This window comes from Mycena indigotica (genome assembly GCF_014461135.1).
Source record: "Mycena indigotica strain 171206Taipei chromosome Unknown Mind.scaff0006, whole genome shotgun sequence".
NCBI classification, from domain to species: Eukaryota; Fungi; Basidiomycota; class Agaricomycetes; order Agaricales; family Mycenaceae; genus Mycena; species Mycena indigotica.
Genome location: NW_023503005.1, coordinates 2,735,665 through 2,754,638, shown reverse-complemented (window position 1 = coordinate 2,754,638; position 18,974 = coordinate 2,735,665). Strand labels below are relative to the sequence as shown.

Here is an 18,974-nt window from a genome sequence, read left to right as displayed (position 1 = left end):
TGGTGCTGATTCCGAGAGTGTGCCGCCAACGATCTGCTTCACTTTGCCGTCGTGAAGGTCGATGCATGGTCGAAACATGGTCACGATGCATAGTCACGGTGACGTCACGCGTCATTAATATTCAAGCGACTGTTCCAACATTTTTGTCAAATGCTCTCGGCCATCTTCGTCCACCACATCTCCAATACCCGGCGCGAGATCCAGAACGCGTCGCTAAGAGTGAAAAATGAAAAGGCGAACATAAACTAAATGATGCCGTACCTGAGGAATTGTTCCTTCAACCAACATAGGGATGTCAGCTGTTGTGTAACCCAGTGCTTTCAACCCGCGAGGGACGCCAAGTCCATCTAAGAACCGAGCTATGGTATCATATACGTGAGCGCCGATTTCTGAGTCCGGAATGCGCGTAATTGATGGGTCTGATGGGCTAGTGTTGTTGAATACAGCCAACACTTGTCGATGCCTATCTGGTGAAGAGGGAGCAGTGAACTGGAACACTAGTACATGGGGTCAAAAGTATGGCTTATAAAAAAGGAAATGAACTGACCTGCTGGGCCAGTGATGGCAACAGAGATACCGTGGGGGATGATTGGCTGAGGGTTAAGGTACCCAGGATGCTTGTACTTTGGTCCTTTTTTGTTTAATCCTGAAATCTTGATAGAGTCAATGACCTGCATAGAGGTAGTTTTCATCAGTATTTACCGGATAAGACATCTAAAATCGCGATGAAAAAAAGAGGCGAAGAGTATTTTATATTTACGCACCCCATGGCACAGATGCACGCCGGCATTGCCAAATCCTATGCCTGCGAAGGACGCAGCCAGCCTGAGGTCTTACTAAGCGATCACAATGAGCACAACAGGAGAGACGAACAGCATCTGTCGCCGCGCCTCGTCATCGTCGGTATTTTTGGCAACTCGAGGAAGGTATTTGACCGTAGTTTGTAAAGCCCAGAACGAAAAGACGTCAGCAACAGGATTGCTTCCCTGATAAGCAGGCCGAAGGATAGGGTTGGAGGGTCGGGTGCGTTTGGTATAACTGGTCAGCATTAGCAATAAATGGAGGCGATGAAAAAAAAGAAGAATACGGAATCGCGGTATAGCTTTCGAGACTGTGGAACAAGACATCAAGGCCAGCAGAAATGTGGACCTCACGCGGACATGTTGCCGTATTTTGGGTGTCCTACGAGCACATTTGCTTCCGCTTCACAAACAAAAATTTAGTAGACTTACCACGATACCAAGCACTGGTTTCAAAGCTCGATTGGCGATTCCCGTCTTGAATGACCGGGATGTAACATCAAAGATAGCGGCGCCAGTGGTTTCTGATCCTGCGCAACAATGAGAGGGTGAGGCTTACGACAATAATAACGTACCCGTTCCTGCGGTTGTGGGGATCGCAATCAACGGGCGGAGAGGCTGGGTAACCGGTAAGCCTGGAAAACGCGTCAAAGTTGACACGGTGGAACATTGACGAGGCAAACCTTTCCCGACTGGCGCGTTGACGAAGTCCATAAGTTGTGCCTCTTTGAAGACAGTGAATAAGTTTGCTGCTTTGGCTGTGTCGATCACGCTTCCGCCACCGACGCTACAATATCGTCAGTCAACACAAAATATTGAAGGGATCGTCGCACGCCAGGAAATGACTGAAGTCATGGGTGCGCGCCCACTCAATCGCGCTGGCCCAACTCTCTTCAGTTGGCTCTCCAGCCGGCAGTGCCATGACTTCGAAGGGGAGATCAGGTTGAACATCAAGAGACGCGAGCGTCTAATTGATTGTATTCAGACGCGCCACAGAAAAGGTATAGAATGCAGACCGCTTTCATTGGGTGAAGGCTGGCGAGATTCACGTCGGTGAAGACTCCGACCTTGTAGATTGTTAGAACACATTCAGTTCACAGGACGTCACGACCACCTTGCGAGCTTTCATGTTGGATAGATCGTACCCAACCTGAACACAATGTCAGTGTAGAGGTGGTTGGATCCTTTTCAATGTTGGACTGACTTCACTCGTTACATTTGAGCCAAAGCGTAGATTGGAAGCTGCAACCTCAAATGCGTATTCCTTGTTGTCGACGGGTGTCGCATAACGCCTCAGTTGGGAGAGAGCAGCGGGTGTTGACGCGGCATGGTGGGTGGTATGGCAAGGGCAGGTGGCGGAGTGTTGCGATACATGGTTGAGGAGACGAGCTATTGAGCGAGTTGAAGCCATTGGGGAAGCAGATGTAGATTCACGAGAAGTTTGATCGTTGATGGGCTACGCCAAGTCTTTCGAGAGGCTTTGGTTCCTACCCCTCCGGCCTTGCGCACAGTCGTGGGCCACAAACGCTCCTTTTTACTCACCATGGTTCTCTCCTTCATTCTACTGCTACTCCTCCCTGTTACGCTTGCTGCCCGTATCTCTGTCGACCAAGTCCGACAACCGCAACGTAGCGGGAGCGTCCCCAAGCTTCACCACGTCCTGGCTGCCTCGAGCGATACGGATAACAATTTGGATATCAAGTGTGTTGCTGCTGGTTCTCTCCATTTTTTTTCTGAAAAAACAATTGCTCCTCAGCACCGTTCATGACCTGATTTACATGGCAAATGTCAGTAGTCGTTCCGTCGTCCCACAATTCTCATTAATCAGACTTCTAGTTAACTGTCGGCGACTTTTGTGCGCTTTCCTTCCACTCCTTTGCTTAAGTCTAATAAGGTCCAGCCTATCCTGTTCAGCTGGACACCGGCTCGTCAGATGTCTGGATCAAGGGCCCGACATCACCTCTTCCCAACTGCACCGATACAGTGCGTTTTTTTTCTTCTGAGCTTATGAGAAAGACTGCAACTCACGCAATATAGCCGCTCACCTACAATCTCACTGTGCGCTCCCCAACCTTTTCTCACATTTCAACTCATCACATTTCAAGTACGGAATCGGTTGGGTGTTTGGTCATATTGCGTATGGGCCAGTTAGATTCGCAGGGTGCGTTCTTTCGTTCTGGGGAGGCAGCCAAAAGACTAATACTGAATAGAATCAATGTCGCGTCTCAAGCACTCCTTGATGTTTCGACGGCCAACAATCCCGCCTTGGCCTATGGAGCACAAGGCCTTGTGGGACTTGGATTCACCTCTCTGTCCTCCATCGACCATGCTCTTAACCAGACCGGTGCATCAACTGGGCGCAGTCTGCTGTTTAACCTATTCCAAGACAACCCATCTGAACCCAACTTCATCGCCTTCTCTCTTCAACGGAGCACAGATTCCAGCGCTACGGTTCAAGGCACTTTCTCGATTGGTGAGTGGATGCCGCCGAACATCTGATCACAGCGCTTAACATCTCACCAGGTGAGGTCGAACCGCAATATGCCTCCGTGATGGACAAGGTCCCCATTCCTACCTGGCCAATATCATCTCCCAAACGCTGGAATGTACTTCTGGATGCTCTTCTTCTAGGAGACGGCACTATCATTTCCGTGAACACAACGGTCCCCGGTGCGCCTAGCAACAGGGCGGTCGTGTTGCTCGATAGCGGAACCTCGTACACGTAAGTTTCTAATGGTTCTTGATGCTTCTAGTTGAACTTGTTTTTAGTTACGCTCCACCGGAAATATGCGCGGCTATATACGGTCGTATTCCTGGTGCTTATCTCATCGACGGTCAATGGGTTGTCCCTTGTTCTGCCGAAGTAGATGTCGCTCTCCAGTTTGCGTAAGTTTAGACGCCCTTTTTTTATTCAATGCCGATTGCTCATACATTATAGTGGGCAAGTTTTGCCTCTGCACCCTCTTGATGTGTCACCCGTTAGTATCGTCAACAACTCCCTATGTGTTGGATCCTTCGTTCCACAAGCTGTCACAGTGGGGACTGGAGAATTGTAATGATTGTCATCTTTGTTGCCGTTCAAGACTAACGCTTGTTATCAGTGACTGGCTCATCGGCGACAACGTTCTGCGTTCATTCTACTCCCTCTACGACTTTGGAGATTTCGATGCGTCAAAGCGAATGGCAGATCCTTATGTCAAACTGTTGGATCTCGTGGATCCTATTAAAGCATCCAAGGATTTTCATGCAGCTCGTGGAGGGAATGGGGCCACCAACATCACGTATAATGTCGCCAACAGCACTGCGAACACAGCATCCTCAGTTTCAGTGTCGTCGGACGTGAACGACACTCTTAACAAGATTGTAATGTTCCTTCCAGCGATGCTAGGCATTATGGCCCTCAATGCTGCTGTCCTCATTGCTCTCATCATCTTTGGCATCGTCTTCATGTGTCGCAAGCAGCGCAAGACCAAAGCAACCAGCCGCAAAATACGTGGCCGCTCGACTCCCTTGCAAATTGACCCTCGCAATAGTTATGTCGCTGGGGCTGACCCACAACCACATGCATATGCGCCTGTTTCAATGGCAGTGACCGAAGACTTGGAGGGTGCTCGTCCAATGTCTGCTCACGCTCGAGACAGCTTTGCTGGAGTCCCGTTAATGGATCGTGCTCCAGTGTCAATGGCCATCAGCGAAGACGAGATGTTCATTCCACCTTCACCGACCGCTCGTCCCTTCAAGAGTAGTGGGTTACGACCCAAAGAACCAGAGAACCGTCCAGACAGTACGGTTTACCAACGTCAGCCTTCCATTGCGGTCTCAGATGACCAACCCTACGCGCCGCCTTCTCCTGGCTTCCGCAATTTTGATGGTCAGCAAGGAGATCGGCCAAAGAGTGCGGTATACCAACGACAACCTTCTGAAGACTCATTGGCTGCTCCTGCGCGTAGTTTTGACGAGAGACCGCGTAGCGTGGGTTACCAGCGCAGTCCATCAGAAGAGGATTCCGTTTTTGTTGCAGAACCTACTCAAGCTGCCCCAGATTACATTGTGTTACCACCTCCTCATCGCCAAGCGCCACCCCCACCCCCTTCCCGTCAGGCACCGCAGGCACCTCAACGAACCATCCCCCAACCCCCACCTGAAGACTCTCCACCCCTATCTTCTTCTCCAGAGCCTATCCTTCCACCACAACGCCGAGCTTCTCAAAACTCAGTACATGGCCAAAACGATCAATATATTGTACCCCAGCCAATGAGTCGCAACTCGACATACTCTACCCACCTGGTTGATGACCAATTCCCGCCTGCACAGCCACGCCAAATGACGCCTCAGCCTCGGAGAGATTCGTCTTACTCTGTTCGTCTAACGGACAATCAGTTCTCTCCGGGAACAAGCAGCCCAGGCCCTGTCCCTCGACCGCGACAACCCTCGAATAACAGTAGTCTGTTTGTTCCCCGCGAATTTTCGGGGCGGCCGGGTGATAGGCCTCAAAGCTTCGCGCCTGCTGACCCATCTTCTCTCGTTCCTCCAACACCAGCTTTCCACTCTGACGGCGGAGGACGGCCGAAAAGCATGGCCATGTAGAATGCTACCCCTCTTCGTCTCCGTTCCTATTCTTACGCCTGTCTTTACGCGGTTCTCCGGACTTTTCGCACCTATAGTTCCATTTACTAATCTCTCTGACGACGTGGATTCATGGTTTTTGTGTAGGCTTTTCTTCACGACTCGACACCACATACGTATTATTATTATCTGTATGGGTGGGTTACGAGCCGATGTAAACATGCTTTGAGAACTGAACCTCCTGTTATGATCCAAACCCTTTTTCATAGCTTGTTAATGGCCGCGTCTTCTCCCGCGTTGACGGCCTCAAAGCAAGTCTACGATCAGACCTTGAAAGCTTTCGAACGCGCCAGTCTCCGTCCCCCTCCCTGCTTTGGGACTTCTGGGAAAGAATACCCAGAGAAACGCGTCGTAAATGAGACCATCTCGTAGTCTCAACATCGCTTGTTGATCTACTGTTGGCATTCACCCAGTCGACTGTTTCGACGACAGCCTCAGACATTTTCACCACGTCGAAGGCCCACTTCTTGAGAGTGCGCGTGCTTTCCGGCAAGTTCCTCGACTTTCGGATAAACAGGCCCTCGCCAACCGAGTCGAGATAATTGACCAGACGCAAACATTGCCGCATGTTGGCGCCATTCTCGGTGGAGCGGGCGACTCGCAGCATGGCAGACATGGTTTCCGGATCTGGCCCAAAGGCGTCAGGTCGCCGGCTTTGTCGAGGAGCAGAAGAGACAGCGCCATCCATGAAATCATGACAATGGTAGCCCGTCATCATGTTGAAAACCCGCGTTGCGATAGTCCAGTCCGCCGCCTTCTGGCACGTGAGCAGAACGAGGATATATATCCAGCGTGTGGGCTCCAGTCTTACACCGTTGCGCGACGACCTCTGGGTTGACATCCAATCGAGAGTCTCCAAAGCAAGCCGAGCAGAACCCGTAGACTGGATTGCTTTAAACACGATTTCCATGTGTCCACGGTCAATGATGTCGGCCCCGCCATCGACTCCTGGTCTTTTGAGGACTTGGTGGAAAAAATGGATTGCCTCTTGTGGTTTTTCGCGGTTGAAGCATAAGGACAGCGCGGCAGCAAGACTTGGTGGAGTCAAGGCAAGTTTTGACGATGCACGGGGCTCGCCAGACAAACTGAGCCCAAAATGCTCCCTTAAAAGCTGAAAGGCAAGTTTCTCCTCCGCCAGTTGTCCTTTAGATAGTGCAAGAACTGCAGAGGTGACCAGAGCTCCGTCGACGTCAAGCTTGGGAAATTTGAGCATCTCTCGCCACAGAACCCTTGCATCCTCCGCATTTTTCTGGCTTTGCTCGGGTGATGCTTTGTCGCTGGACAGGGCCCGGAAGATTGCAGTCATTAAGAACTTGGTTGGAGGTCCGTTTTTGGTTATGACATAGTACAGGGCGAAAAGCTCGTCAAATTGCTCAGCATTGCCTAGGATAGTCGCGTAGGCTGGTAATGGGTCTATCTCAAGTTCCGCGTTGCGTGGATCACGTTTCTTGAGATCTTCGGCGTGCCTTTGGTAGGCGCTATACAACGAACGGGCGTTTTTAAGTTGTTGTTGATGGGTTGACCAGTCTTCAATGTGTGACAGGCCAGTAAACATCGTTTGGAATGTCCTTGTAGTGGCACTGAACCCTCGGCGCTTCATCTGGTGAAATGTGAGTGAAAAAAGACATAGAGGTTCAAATCACTCACGTCGGTGAAAAGCTCGTAGGCAAGCTTGAATCTACGGGCCTTGGAGCACTCCCATATCAGCGTATTCCACACCGGCGTGTTTTGTGCAGCCAATGGAGCGTTTTTCAACATGGAAACGGCGACATCGAGCTGGTTCTTGTCTGCAAGCTTTTTGAGTCGGCCAGAAAGGACATGGGGCTCGAGCGGATGGAGAGTTTTAGGCTTTTCATTCGTCTTCTTAGGCACATAATGGCGAGAGCGGAACGAGGTCGCGTATTGTCGACGGAGGAAAAGCATCTGCCCGCGGTCACATGGTCAGTCCTCAACTCCTATTGGCTGACGCGTCAAGCTCGGACTATCTGGCGAACACGTCTACTTAAATGGGACGTCATCGCGTTTCTTCACGACGAGATGCTCTTCCAACTCCTCCTACTCTGCATTGCGACCGTCGCCGCACTTCCCACCTGGGAGGGCCTGAACAACCGCGCCGATTTCATGTCAGAATTGGTCCCAACAACGACTCACATGTGCGTCAACTCTCTGCATTCAAACGCGTTTGCTAAATTAAACCAATAGCCAAGTCTTTGGTGGGGACATCAACTCTCCCAACCATCTATGCAGTCATACACCGGGTAAGGAACAATAACGAGGAGTTGCTCTGGCTTACTTTGCTTGAGGTGAACCGGGAAACGTCACATTCGAGCCCACTTACAAGCAGACCCCAGCACTATTCTCTATCTCCCAGCAACAACTATGGCAGTATAAGAATGCATCCACGATATATCCCGTCGCGGTAGTCAACACAACCTTGTTCGGCACCGACGACGGCCCATTCCTTCAGCTTGTCTTAGGAAAGCAACCCCGAACTTCTTCCGTAGTATCTGGTGGCTCGTGGAAATGGCGGGGGACAATGCTCAACTACTGGTATGGGCCGAAATCCAACGGTGGTGTCTACTTTTCTTGTCCGACGGGTGGTTCCCGTAACGGTCTCTTTACGAGGCTTGGTCTGTGCGTAAAGTCCCTCTCTCCACGCATCCCCGAATTCATACCTGGAAACAGGGGTCCAACTCCAGAGGGCTGTCAACTCGTAACTTTGCATAGCTTCTCGACCAAGATATGATACGAATAGCCTTCCATTGCATCTAGTGTACAAACACATTTCACGACTTGTGGATTCGCAAATCAACGCGTCTGGCTGTTAGTCCAAATGCAAAGATGCTCAAGAATGCGATAGCCACGGCTATGGGCTTTTTGAGATGAGCTGACAGAGGAACTTTGTAAGAGACCTGTATTTCTCAGATCAGCTTCCGGTCTGGCTCTAGGGAATTCCTCACATAGATAGGGAGTGCATGCTTCTCAGTGAGATCTTTGAAGTTCAAGGTAACAGCCGGGCGTCCAACAGTGTCCAAGTATGTGACATGCGTCGATTGGGAGCTCGAGGTTGCCGGGAATGGAGTCGCAAATTCAACATCGCTATCATAACATAAGTTGAAGTTAGTTTAGTGGTAAGCCAACTTACGTGGCGCCTTCTGGCAGGATGATGGTGACTTCTGCATTATTGACCACGGTCGCGGGCATGGGCGTCAAGACGGGCACTTGCAGAATGTACTTGCCAGAGCGTTTGTCGTAACCAGTAGAATCCTCGAGGGGCGAATCCCACCCCAGAGTGAAGCTGTAGTTCCAACCGCCCATAATGGGGAAACGCGGTCGTAATTCAAGCACGCTATATTGCCTGACTTGTGAGCTTCGTGGGACAGAAGGCGCGGTACGGAGACGAGAGGTCGACACATTCCCGTTGAGATCATAGTAGTAGGTGTTGCGGATACCAGCCGGGAGATGCAGCGTCATTCCAGGAATGACATGGGGCAGAGTGCGCTTATAAAACGTCTGAGTTTGGTGCTCGAGACGAGAGAAATGACCCTTCAAGCTGCAAGCCGGTTCAGGACATTGCGAGTCAAGCAATAGCAAACTAAACGTACGCAGGCCCGGAGTTACGAAGGTGAATATGGTCTTCGATGTTCAAGTTACCACCCCAGTGGCTGACTTCCGCATAGCGATGGAGTTGAGGGATTTCAGCAACAGGAAAGTCGTAGACATAATGGATGACCACTCGTTTCTGTTGTTTGGAAACGAACTCCTCGTCCGTAGACACAGGAATGTTGTTGTACGGTCCATAGGTGACAGTTGCGCCGGATTTAGTAACAGTCGCGTCATGGGTGAAGGCCTGAAGATTTTCGGGGGTGGTGTAAGAATGAATGTTGGGTGAAGGTGACCTTGGTCAATGTTAGTTGGCCTGAATAAATGTGAACCTCGCACTTACTTTATTTTGGTGCGCTGAACGGCTGAACGGTACGGGCTAAGGACAAAAAGGTCTGTCTCATGCTTGAGAGATTGCTCCTCGTTTTGTGCTGCTGTTTCAGGCCACGGATACGTGGAATGTGTGAGAACCGACTCGACGACGATGTTGGTAGAGGAGCCAACGGAAGGAGCTTGAGGCAATGAGATATCAACAAGGTAAAGACCACTGGATGTCGCGTCAGAATCAATACCGGAGTGAAGCGTTGGACACGCACTTCGAATCGACGCCGCGTTCAGTGATAGTGAGGGCCTGGGGTTGTCCCTTAATCTTTGCTTCCAACCAGCTCGTCTGCCTCTTCTCAGTTTCGGAGAGCGCGATAGTGTAATGGTTCGCGTTGGATTCAAGCGCCTTCACAGCGTATGTTTTGGTGACCTGAACAAGCGAGCCCCCAAGCTCAATAGTGCGCACAATGGCAGTATTCTCGAACGTATCTGCGCTGGCCAAGCCCAGCAACGAAAAGGAGAGGAAAGCCCACCGCCGTAGCATGGGTGTTGGAGGAAAGAAGAATACGTGTCAATTGAAAATAACTGATCTACCAGGCCCAAGCAGATCCAACATTTCGTAGAGGCACATCCTCTCGTGTAACCGCTGAAGAGACTATTCTACTCAATTTCCGCTTCCTGGCTTCAGCCTTAAGCTGCTCAACCGTTTTGCCTTCCTTCAATACTACCGTTATGCTCGAACTTGGTTTAGTTCGAACACCACGATGACCACGTCCTTGGGCTACCATTTTCCTAGACCTTTTCGCCCGCTTGCTTACCCAGGCCTCAGCTATGTAACTGTCAGATCAAAATCTCGGTCAAGAATATTATGGAGAGCATACCAACGACGAGCGTAGGCTCATCCATCTTCCTGAGGCGCACGGCCCTCTGCTTAGCCTCAAGGAGCAAGTCCTTGATTTTCGAGCTGGCGCGCTTGTTACTGAATTGCATTTGCAGGATAGCATAGTCAATAGGTTTGCCTGCTATTTGTCGGCCCAACTTGTTAAGTTTCCGATGCGATATTATGAACGGTGCGGTTGTGGATTTTTGCTGTACGAAGCACCATGAGCCAGTATAACCCAGAGGGTGGGTCACGCACAAATGCTACTTCATATTTGGAAGACAAGGGCTTTGCAGGCTGAGGCGTTGCTTGCGAGGGGACAACTTGAGCAAAGATACTCGTGCTTTTCGCAGGTTTCGCAGTGGGCGTCTGGGGCTTGCCTTCTTGCGTTGTCTTGGCCCTCGCTACCTCTTGTTCTGCAGGAGCGGGAGAAAAGGTCTTTGACAGCCAGCTGATGGGACTGAAAGAGCTTTCACTGAAGGAGAATGAATATGCGACAGCAATTCGCGTATATATACACACTAGCGTCGAGATGCAGGAGTTAGGCGCGAAGGGCCAGCCTGAATCCACCGAGTGAGCATCAGCCAAAAGTGTTGTGTGACAGTGAGCGTGACTAGCGCTGAACACGTCTCCATGCTCGCTCTCGCTCCAACCAAGATGTTTGGGAAAATCCTATATGTTTCCCTTCTCTTAACCAACTCGATGGCTGTTCTAAGCGAAGACCGCTTTCTCGCTCGCAGTATGCTGGAATCTGCCTCTGAAAGTATTTCGCTGAAAAGCCCCAGTTGGCTGGACTTCTTCTTCTTCACAAACGACAAATTCGAATGCGGGATTTCAACAAACTTATGACCCCCAAACGGGTTACGGTGTCCAGCAGGAAGTGGGGATCAAGACTCGTTTAATAGACCTCATTACCGCAGTGCGGACTCTAATGCGAAGTACGTGTCCAACCCTTGCTTGACTTTACTTGACCTTTAACCTAGTTCCTCTCATCGGCTTGAATATCCTCATCATAATATATAAACTGACGCTGGGTTAATATACTTATTCGCCTTCCTGGGTCAGTCATGTTGGTCGTTCAAAGTTCAAACGCTTAAACTCCTCGTTGATTTGCTTCACAAAGTCATCCACGCCATGGCCGCGCTGTTTGTCTCAGAACACGCTAAATTCGACGGTAGCCGGGTACTTACTTCGCAGTCTTGCCAAGTTCCATCTCGTATGCAGACTTTCTTCTGATTGATCAGGACCGTGCAACTTTTCCTGTGGGCAGAATTAGCATCCATTTGTGTTGTGCCATGGAATTGTACTCGATCTGCAAGGAGTTTCCTCGCTTTACGCTCTCCTGCAACAACCCGACTCCCTCGCCACCTTTTCCTGCACAACGCCCCTCACGACTGCTTTCCCAGTCAATGTCGATACTATTTCCACACTCAACGGCCACGCTCGGAAGGCCGATTTGGAAACGGCCATGTTTGTTTTGGCATTGAACAAAGTCCCACCAGCGTCGGGAATATCTTGTGACACACAGTTGTTGGACATTTCCTGCGCATTCCCCTGGTCCATGCATGCATGTAACACCGAAATCGGGTTCTGTCTCGTTGATACTTGAACGCTGGGGTTTGATGAGTGATCAGAAATAGCGGAAGAGGCGTACTGTGCAACGTAGACGAGCGAGAGGTCCATCTTATCTCCTACCTTTAGGCGAACTTGATCGAAAACAGCCTCGCAAGCAATCGCATCGGGGCATCTCAGTGGAGTGAGACATTCCCCCAAATATATATGGCCAGATGTGGATTTACCTGCTCATCACCCCGAGTTCTATAGGAACCTTGATTGTTTGATGTTGTGTGAAAGGCTGTTGAACATGACCCGCCGCAATGGCGTTTGCGCAAAGCACCAAAGACAATGCATAGTAGATGCTCATGGGCGGCGGGTTCAAGCAACGTTTAGTCAAGCGATGGCGTCATGTTCGCCATTTCCATTATAAATTGCGCGTCTTGGTAGTTCTGGTTTCACCCTTGTCTTTTGAGTCCAATTTTACATAATGGGTAAAACGATACCGTTAACGAGCTGAAGTAGAGCTGAAGGAGGGGGGGCGTCCCACCAGTACCTTGTGCTAGTATTATAACGTTGAGCGTTCTGTAAATTCCCTCAGAGATGGCATGCTGTTGATGATAAACAAGACTTTTCGACCTTGTCAAAACTGCTGTGCACTTTCTTGACCCCCCGAGGGCATCGAGCCAAGAGTTTCCTTTTTCGGCGACGAGCGTTGCACATTTGATGCGCCGCTTTGGCGCCAACAACTCCCAGGCCATGTTATTTGAATCGTTCAACTTGCCTTATATGGGACACTCTCGGAAATCTCCCGCAGGAATCAATTGCTGTCTGACTTCTAGCGCCTGTAAGCATTCCCAACTCGTGGTTTTGTGTGGGCTCGTTGACAATGGTGTGAAAATATGTCAGGTTTCTGTGCGAACGATCAATAAGACGCGAGTATTTTGGGTTTATTGTCCTTGCATCCTCTCAGCGTCAAAATCAAAGCGGCGATCTAGTAAGGCTTAACGTGAAACAAATCGCACTGCTTGACTCTGATAGAATATAGAATAGAGACTATTGATATTTTGCTTCCAAGCCCTCCCGGTTCTTTCTCCGGCAGATCTTGGGTATGTAACTAATGCGGGCCAGTTAGTGGGCGTCGAGTAACGGGCCCGAAATATTGCTCAACTTGTGGTCCTTAACGCGGTGTTTGTGGAGACGAGCAGGATCCTTGAACTCGAGGGAGCAACCTTGGTCCCTGCATTTATGTGGCTTTTCGCCAGTGCTAGAGAGGAGAAACAATGAGGCTATATTCTGTCTCTATCAGTGCCGACTCACTGTTTGTTGTGATGAGTTTGCATTGCGGTCTTCTGGAAGAAACGTTTCCCGCAAAACTCGCATTCGAAGTCTCTGCATGACTAGTGAGAGAGAGCGTACGACATGAGAGAAAATCACTTGACGCCGAGGTGAACAGACGCAATATGCCGTCTGACAAGTTGGATCGACCCCCAGTATCCACATTGCTTTGAGCAATCTTTTACGCTCATCTGTGCGCAGCGGAAAATCTTAGAATTATACAAATCCTTATCCATGAGAGCATCTAGTTTTTTGATGAACTCCTCTCGCGATTCCTTGCCGTTCAAGTTGGAACTGCTGTTTGACGGCCTTGCTGACGGAGCACACACAACCGTCGGCATGGGGGATGAAAGCTGTGTTGCTGCTGAGTGCGGCTCACTGATATCACCAGTAGTTTTTGATCGAGGGAGTTCAGAGTGCTGTGACGATGATGCGGGCGGTGTGGCCAAAAAGACAGCTGGAGGCGACTGCGACGGACTGGATGGCATGATTGGCGAATGAGTATAGGTGCCTTGGCGAGGAGGGAGGTCACTGTCATATGCGCTTGGTGACGAAGGAGAAACAGTATCCCTTAAAACAGTTAGCAAGCGCACAATATATACACAAGACGAACAAAAGGGAGTCCGAATCGAGTGGGTTGAGGAGACGGGTTAACGGAGAAATTGATCTTTGTGTGCGTCAACAATGGACTCGGAGAAGATGTCACGAGAACGTACAAAGCCTCAATTCTTCGAGTCAGTGCACGCAGTCGTGGAATCGTAGCACGAGTTCCCGGCAGTGAAGCAGAGTCGATCCTTTCTTGTTGAGGAGAGCTGTCGGTTTTGTTAGAACTAGCAGCAAACAGTAATTTCTCACCGTTGTGGGTTGTCCCTCATCTCGAATGAAGCTCGGAAATCTGGCCACATATAAACTGCGCAGGGAGCCAAGTCTGTCGAGAAACGCGGAATGGGAGGAAACTTGAGTGAATAAGACCAAGATGGAGAGCTGTGACAGGATGTTTTGTTCTGACCCGTGGAGAAGACAACGCTTACCTTATGCTCCCCGTTTCGGTTTGTGGAACCGACCTTGAATCATCCTCGGTGATAGAGTTTGTATCTAACAAAGACTGCCGAGGGTGGTTTGATTTCGACGTCGCTGGAGATACCGCTCTGGAGCAGAAACCATGTCTGAAAGGGCGATTCTGAGCCTCCACTCACTGACCACAGAGAGGAAAACACAGGATACGCGATAATCAACATACCTCAAGCCATTTAAACCGTCGTATGTATCCATGATGGTTGTGTGGGCGCAGAGAATTCTGACTTGCACGCTGCCCGGCGAAGGAAAGTAACTGCAATCGGGGGGCTGACCGGTCGTGGTGGTAAGAGGAGAGAAGGGGGGAATAATGGACCCACAGCATATTTGTTCAAGTCAGCGACCACTCAGTGAGCGCTAAGCGAGTTTGGACTGGTGAATCTAGATCTGGATCTGTCAACATAAGTAACAGAAGTGGACAAAAGTGATTGAGTCGTGGGTTATTCGATGGGTCAGCGACCGCGGCGATTATTGACAAAAGGAATTACACACAATCAGCACAACATATAGACGTACACACTACAACCGGTTAACGCGGTATCAATTGGTTCATCTATGCATCTTCGTGTGTGGGAGGCAGTCGAGAGGGCATGCTGACGCTCCAGTCGTCTTCTTCCTCGATGGACTGTGACCCAAATAGGTTACTGGGTAGCGACTGGGTTTGCATCAACCGCCTGGGTTTTGCCTTGATGACCCGCTGCTGGAAACTGTCCACTGCCATTTTCCTGTCCTCCGAGTCAGATGTTTCTTCATCATCTCCTTGCCGTTGCCGCTTCCGCGGAGAAATCGGCGGCTGTGGTTGTGTAGGTCCTGATGAGAGAACATCACGAAGGATGTCATTGGCGGAAGTGAATATGCCGGATTGTGCCGACATGGCCCGCGTTGGTGAAGGAGGGGCCGATGTATGGCGTTGAGTGGTATATCCTTCGGTCACGTCTGCGGTAGTGAGCAAAACGACGCGTCAAACGCGTGAAAAAACGCGAAAATGCGTTTCACATACGTTTTCTGACACGTCGGCCCACACTCTGTAATTGGAGAGCTAGCTCAGCAGGTGTGCTTCGAGATGTCTACAAGTCACGCTCGACATAGTAGCAGGTAGCTCACGAAGGATGAAATGTGTGGACACGACTGCTCTCCTGTGCCGCATCGGTCAATACGCGCTTGGGCTCCATGACGGTGGGAAGTGGGAATGTCACAGATCTTGTCACAACAATAACAATAAAGAACATTGCTCCGAGATGTTCGGAACCTTGAGGTTCAGAAACAGCGAGCCTGCCTGCGAGCTCCATATCCACACCAATCCATTCTCTGCTTTGCTACTGGCCGCGTTTGGTGAACTAATTCCAAGCTGGAGGGTCTGAGTCGTCAAAAAGAATTCTTGTTCAACTTACATACATACGTCGCTGGACTGATACTTACCCCCACAGTTGATTGTCGGAACAAGGACCAGTCAAAGACTTTCAGGAATGTCGTTAACTGTGGGTCCACCCTGGACATCAGAATCTGAGTGTTGCAATCTGAGGTATGACATAATAAATAATTAACCAAAACGTGACCTGACGGCGGTTTGTCTCCGCTGCCACACGGCCTTCGAGTCGGATATGGCGGGGGCGCGTCGGGTAGGCCTAATAGCCCTTGCATTGACCTGGGGGCTTGTATCCGCTATTTCTTCTTCTCCTGCTCCCCCACTCCAGTGGCTGAATCTTTCAAACCTTTTGAAGGGCACAACACGACCACCACCACTAAAAAACGCGGCTATTGGTTACGATGATGCCTCCCGAACCTTGATTATCTTTGGAGGAGAAGCCTCCAGTGGAATTGCACAAGGAAACACTTATCTGTGTGTTCTAGCTTATCATTTTCGACCAATCCTCCCTACTAAATCTGTTTCTCCAGCCTGGACTTGAAAACATTAACTTGGTCCATTCCGAACCCTCCGAATAACCTCAAACTCACGCCCCCAGCTCGTAGTGCCGCAGGTATGGGCTCATTCATCCTCCTGTCAAGCTCTCACTCGGTACAGTCTTTGGAGTCGACAGCGCGGCAAGCAAGTGCGACTTTGATCCTAAGATTGTGTCCCTTTCTCATCATCCTCATAGTCGCCATGGCTTCATTGTAATTGGCGGGAAGGGCGTGGATGGTGTGGCGCTCGACGATGCTTGGGAATTCGACTTCACAAACGGCTTTTGGAGTGAGATTGTACGTCACGTTCATCTTGTCCGAGTTACATTGTCAACTCAATCTCTTAGCATATAACGCCAGGTTTGTCGCGAAGCTGGTTACCCCAGAAGCACTTGTTAATGTCCCGGTAGGACATGGACCTGCTGCCCGTTGGGGAGCCAGTGGTGGGATCGACACACGTGTGGCTGCTGTTTCGGTACGGATGCCAGCAGGGATCATGCCTTCTTTGACATTCGCCAGGATCCTGTCTTACCTGGTCCCAATAACACCTTTTGGTATTGGGGTGGCTCAGACCCCTCACATTCTTTCTCTGAGCTCTGGCGGCTGAACGTGTCTGGAACACTCTCATCAAATCTGCCTGACAATGTGGTGGCTAGTTGGGAGCAAATTCACCTGCCTGCCCTTCCTCTCATCACAGGACAAGGCGGCAGCGTCTTGAAAGAGCAAGTTGTAACAATGGGGGGCTGTAATGCTACCTCTTCTCCTGACGAAAATTGCGCGATCCAAGCAACATACCTTATCAACGGCGGAAGTTCTACTGACGCGATAGCTCTCAACTGTCCCGCACCCCGACTTACTCCCGTCGTGATACCGAACGGTAACACCTTCAGTGCTTCGTTCGCTTCACAGGTAGATCCTTTGTCGATCATGAGTTTGTTTTACGAGGATGGCTAGATGTTCGTCATGCTGGGTACATTCAATTCCAGTTTGTGGGACGACGGCGCTGGCTTGAAACACGGTGAAGTCGTAGGGTTGATTTATTTCTTGCCTTGGAAGCGGTTCAAGTTGCTTCGCAGGCTATTGTGGACACAATGACTCGATCATGGACACGAATACTCCCAGCCGGCGATCCAGGTACCTCTGGCAAGGAAGCCTTTCCAACGCCTAGAGCAGGCGCGATAGCAGTTATGTTTCCCATTTCCCTGGTTGGTGATGCTCGGTCAACATCCAGCGACATTATTGTATAGCGATTCTTTTTACTTTTTCTCCCTCTTACTCTCATCTAGGTCTTTGGAGGCGTTGAAGAAGATGGAACGTACCTTTCTGAACTCTGGTTGTTGCGGTCATATAATGCTGTGGTCACAGAAGATGATCCCAGCTGGGCGGGCTTTGGCGACGGAACGTTGCAAACTGGGGTCAACGCCGCAGGAGCTGGTGTCCAAAATATCTTCATCACGAGTTGTGCTTCTCAGTTGACTCGGCCGTCCCCTCCTATCTCTTCACCCAGTAACCCGTCCTCTTCTTCCGACAATTCTACGACACCTAGTCCGGTCCCACATATCGATACATCCGTCCTCCACAAATCTTTGGCCCCCGTCTCAGCTGCACTACTACTCCCTTCATTCCTTGTCTACCGGCATTGTTCTCGCTACTTCAGCTTAGGCGAACCCCCTCTGCCTCGCTTCATGTTCTATCTTTCCATTGCCTCCGCAACAGTTAGTTATGGACTTGGGGTCGCTGCTTTGGCCATCGCATTCACTTCAATCCGCTCTTCCACGGGTGTTCCCCCACGACATCTGAGTACAACCCACGGCCAAGCGGGCCTCGCTCTATTTGTCTTGCTATACGGTCTCGTGCCCCTCACCGCTATTTTCATATCCATCAGAGATGCGAGGAAGTCACCCTCGAAATATCACAATACTCGAACACGTGCCAACTCTGATGCGAGCGAGAAAGACGTACGCAGTGCCCGCAGTCCATCGCCCACTCAGCGCAGAGTACAAACAAACTGGAGGAAAGGTCACGAAGATTCTTTTGACACTGGGTCGGCAGAAACAGGAGACTGGTTGCAGCCCTCGGTTCCTTCTTCCAAACGAACATTCGAGGTTCTTAACCGCCCCGCCCGCACGCGTCGCGCCAGCAGTAGTCGCCCATTGTCCGACACTTCACCTTCCCCGACATCTCAAAGCCTTGGTGATGTCGAATGGTTGAACCGAAGGCGGAGTCTTACAATAGTGGTATGTTTAATTGAACCTAATTGTTTTCGTCTGCTGATAAGTCTTAGGGGGAACTAGAGAATTCTTACAGTCCCCCTCCGCCTGTGGCACCCACCCCCCAATCAAACCCTGCCACCTTGATAGAGCCGCCACCCAGGCTTATACCATCGAAAACACTTGTGCTTGCACGGGTTTTGTTTCATGTTCTCATGCTTGCTTTCTGTGTCTTCACACTTGTCGCATTGTGGTCGAAAGCACCCAAAGGCGCGTTCGCCGCCTTTCTTGTTGTTGTTGGACTTTTCTACGCGACTCTTGCTGGCCTGGCCTGGAGTGGCCGGCCCGACCGATCAATACTTGCAATTCTTCTCCATCGCATGCGGGCTGAACCACCAACATCACCTCCTCGACCTTCAGTTTCGGATACCGATGAAAGCGGAGGCTTTCCATATACTCATCGACCTCCCTACCGAGCAGCCTTGGCTACAGATTATGTCAGCCCTGGCACTGGTGCAGACACAGAGGATGAAGATGACGACAGAGCGGAAGAAGAAATGCGAAGACGTGATATTTCAATGTGGACCTCCCAGCCCAAACGAGCACTTGTCATTACCAACCCCAGTCCTTCTTGATACCCACTGCATGCGTTTATATGTACCC

The 18,974-nt window shown here is 50.4% G+C and overlaps 10 protein-coding genes across 10 annotated transcripts; 4 read left to right on the top strand and 6 right to left on the bottom strand.

Annotated features, from left to right (window-relative positions):
• Positions 1-114: 114 nt before the first annotated feature.
• Positions 115-2,211, bottom strand: MIND_00732700 (alcohol dehydrogenase; the record flags this gene model as incomplete). The annotated part of the gene is made up of 14 exons (XM_037364028.1): positions 115-213; positions 262-497; positions 548-653; positions 703-714; positions 765-825; positions 874-1,038; positions 1,088-1,182; positions 1,233-1,330; positions 1,376-1,435; positions 1,484-1,587; positions 1,634-1,767; positions 1,817-1,867; positions 1,915-1,950; positions 2,005-2,211. 14 exons carry the CDS (start codon positions 2,209-2,211, stop codon positions 115-117), a joined length of 1,464 nt encoding a protein of 487 aa, XP_037219672.1.
• Positions 2,212-2,343: 132 nt separating this feature from the next.
• Positions 2,344-5,387, top strand: MIND_00732600 (Acid protease; the record flags this gene model as incomplete). Its single annotated transcript, XM_037364027.1, has 11 exons — positions 2,344-2,501; positions 2,557-2,587; positions 2,637-2,655; positions 2,701-2,783; positions 2,838-2,858; positions 2,906-2,961; positions 3,011-3,273; positions 3,324-3,522; positions 3,570-3,686; positions 3,739-3,852; positions 3,902-5,387. 11 exons carry the CDS (start codon positions 2,344-2,346, stop codon positions 5,385-5,387), a joined length of 2,547 nt encoding a protein of 848 aa, XP_037219671.1.
• A 223-nt stretch (positions 5,388-5,610) lies between these two features.
• On the bottom strand, positions 5,611-7,349 carry MIND_00732500 (uncharacterized protein; the record flags this gene model as incomplete). Its single annotated transcript, XM_037364026.1, has 2 exons — positions 5,611-7,026; positions 7,074-7,349. The coding sequence occupies 2 exons, from the start codon at positions 7,347-7,349 to the stop codon at positions 5,611-5,613; spliced, it is 1,692 nt and encodes a 563-aa protein (XP_037219670.1).
• Positions 7,296-8,172, top strand: MIND_00732400 (uncharacterized protein; the record flags this gene model as incomplete). The annotated part of the gene is made up of 4 exons (XM_037364025.1): positions 7,296-7,579; positions 7,629-7,684; positions 7,730-8,060; positions 8,112-8,172. The coding sequence occupies exons 1-4, from the start codon at positions 7,302-7,304 to the stop codon at positions 8,170-8,172; spliced, it is 726 nt and encodes a 241-aa protein (XP_037219669.1). The 5' UTR covers positions 7,296-7,301.
• Positions 8,173-8,212: 40 nt separating this feature from the next.
• MIND_00732300 (Dolichyl-diphosphooligosaccharide--protein glycosyltransferase subunit 1) lies at positions 8,213-9,897 on the bottom strand (the record flags this gene model as incomplete). Its single annotated transcript, XM_037364024.1, has 6 exons — positions 8,213-8,338; positions 8,387-8,525; positions 8,572-8,979; positions 9,032-9,325; positions 9,373-9,576; positions 9,626-9,897. 6 exons carry the CDS (start codon positions 9,895-9,897, stop codon positions 8,213-8,215), a joined length of 1,443 nt encoding a protein of 480 aa, XP_037219668.1.
• A 46-nt stretch (positions 9,898-9,943) lies between these two features.
• Positions 9,944-10,814, bottom strand: MIND_00732200 (Dolichyl-diphosphooligosaccharide--protein glycosyltransferase subunit 1; the record flags this gene model as incomplete). The annotated part of the gene is made up of 4 exons (XM_037364023.1): positions 9,944-10,182; positions 10,235-10,442; positions 10,492-10,708; positions 10,756-10,814. The coding sequence occupies 4 exons, from the start codon at positions 10,812-10,814 to the stop codon at positions 9,944-9,946; spliced, it is 723 nt and encodes a 240-aa protein (XP_037219667.1).
• A 34-nt stretch (positions 10,815-10,848) lies between these two features.
• MIND_00732100 (uncharacterized protein) lies at positions 10,849-11,272 on the top strand (the record flags this gene model as incomplete). The annotated part of the gene is made up of 3 exons (XM_037364022.1): positions 10,849-10,972; positions 11,019-11,171; positions 11,217-11,272. Exons 1-3 carry the CDS (start codon positions 10,867-10,869, stop codon positions 11,270-11,272), a joined length of 315 nt encoding a protein of 104 aa, XP_037219666.1. The 5' UTR covers positions 10,849-10,866.
• Positions 11,273-11,298: 26 nt separating this feature from the next.
• Positions 11,299-12,157, bottom strand: MIND_00732000 (uncharacterized protein; the record flags this gene model as incomplete). Its single annotated transcript, XM_037364021.1, has 4 exons — positions 11,299-11,384; positions 11,760-11,845; positions 11,888-11,980; positions 12,033-12,157. 4 exons carry the CDS (start codon positions 12,155-12,157, stop codon positions 11,299-11,301), a joined length of 390 nt encoding a protein of 129 aa, XP_037219665.1.
• A 761-nt stretch (positions 12,158-12,918) lies between these two features.
• On the bottom strand, positions 12,919-14,397 carry MIND_00731900 (C2H2-type domain-containing protein; the record flags this gene model as incomplete). The annotated part of the gene is made up of 8 exons (XM_037364020.1): positions 12,919-13,054; positions 13,108-13,179; positions 13,225-13,695; positions 13,739-13,792; positions 13,842-13,937; positions 13,981-14,109; positions 14,157-14,291; positions 14,366-14,397. 8 exons carry the CDS (start codon positions 14,395-14,397, stop codon positions 12,919-12,921), a joined length of 1,125 nt encoding a protein of 374 aa, XP_037219664.1.
• A 1,367-nt stretch (positions 14,398-15,764) lies between these two features.
• Positions 15,765-18,946, top strand: MIND_00731800 (uncharacterized protein; the record flags this gene model as incomplete). Its single annotated transcript, XM_037364019.1, has 11 exons — positions 15,765-16,039; positions 16,096-16,178; positions 16,223-16,250; positions 16,299-16,398; positions 16,449-16,461; positions 16,512-16,576; positions 16,621-17,010; positions 17,056-17,127; positions 17,178-17,342; positions 17,388-18,338; positions 18,386-18,946. Exons 1-11 carry the CDS (start codon positions 15,801-15,803, stop codon positions 18,944-18,946), a joined length of 2,667 nt encoding a protein of 888 aa, XP_037219663.1. The 5' UTR covers positions 15,765-15,800.
• Positions 18,947-18,974: the final 28 nt, after the last annotated feature.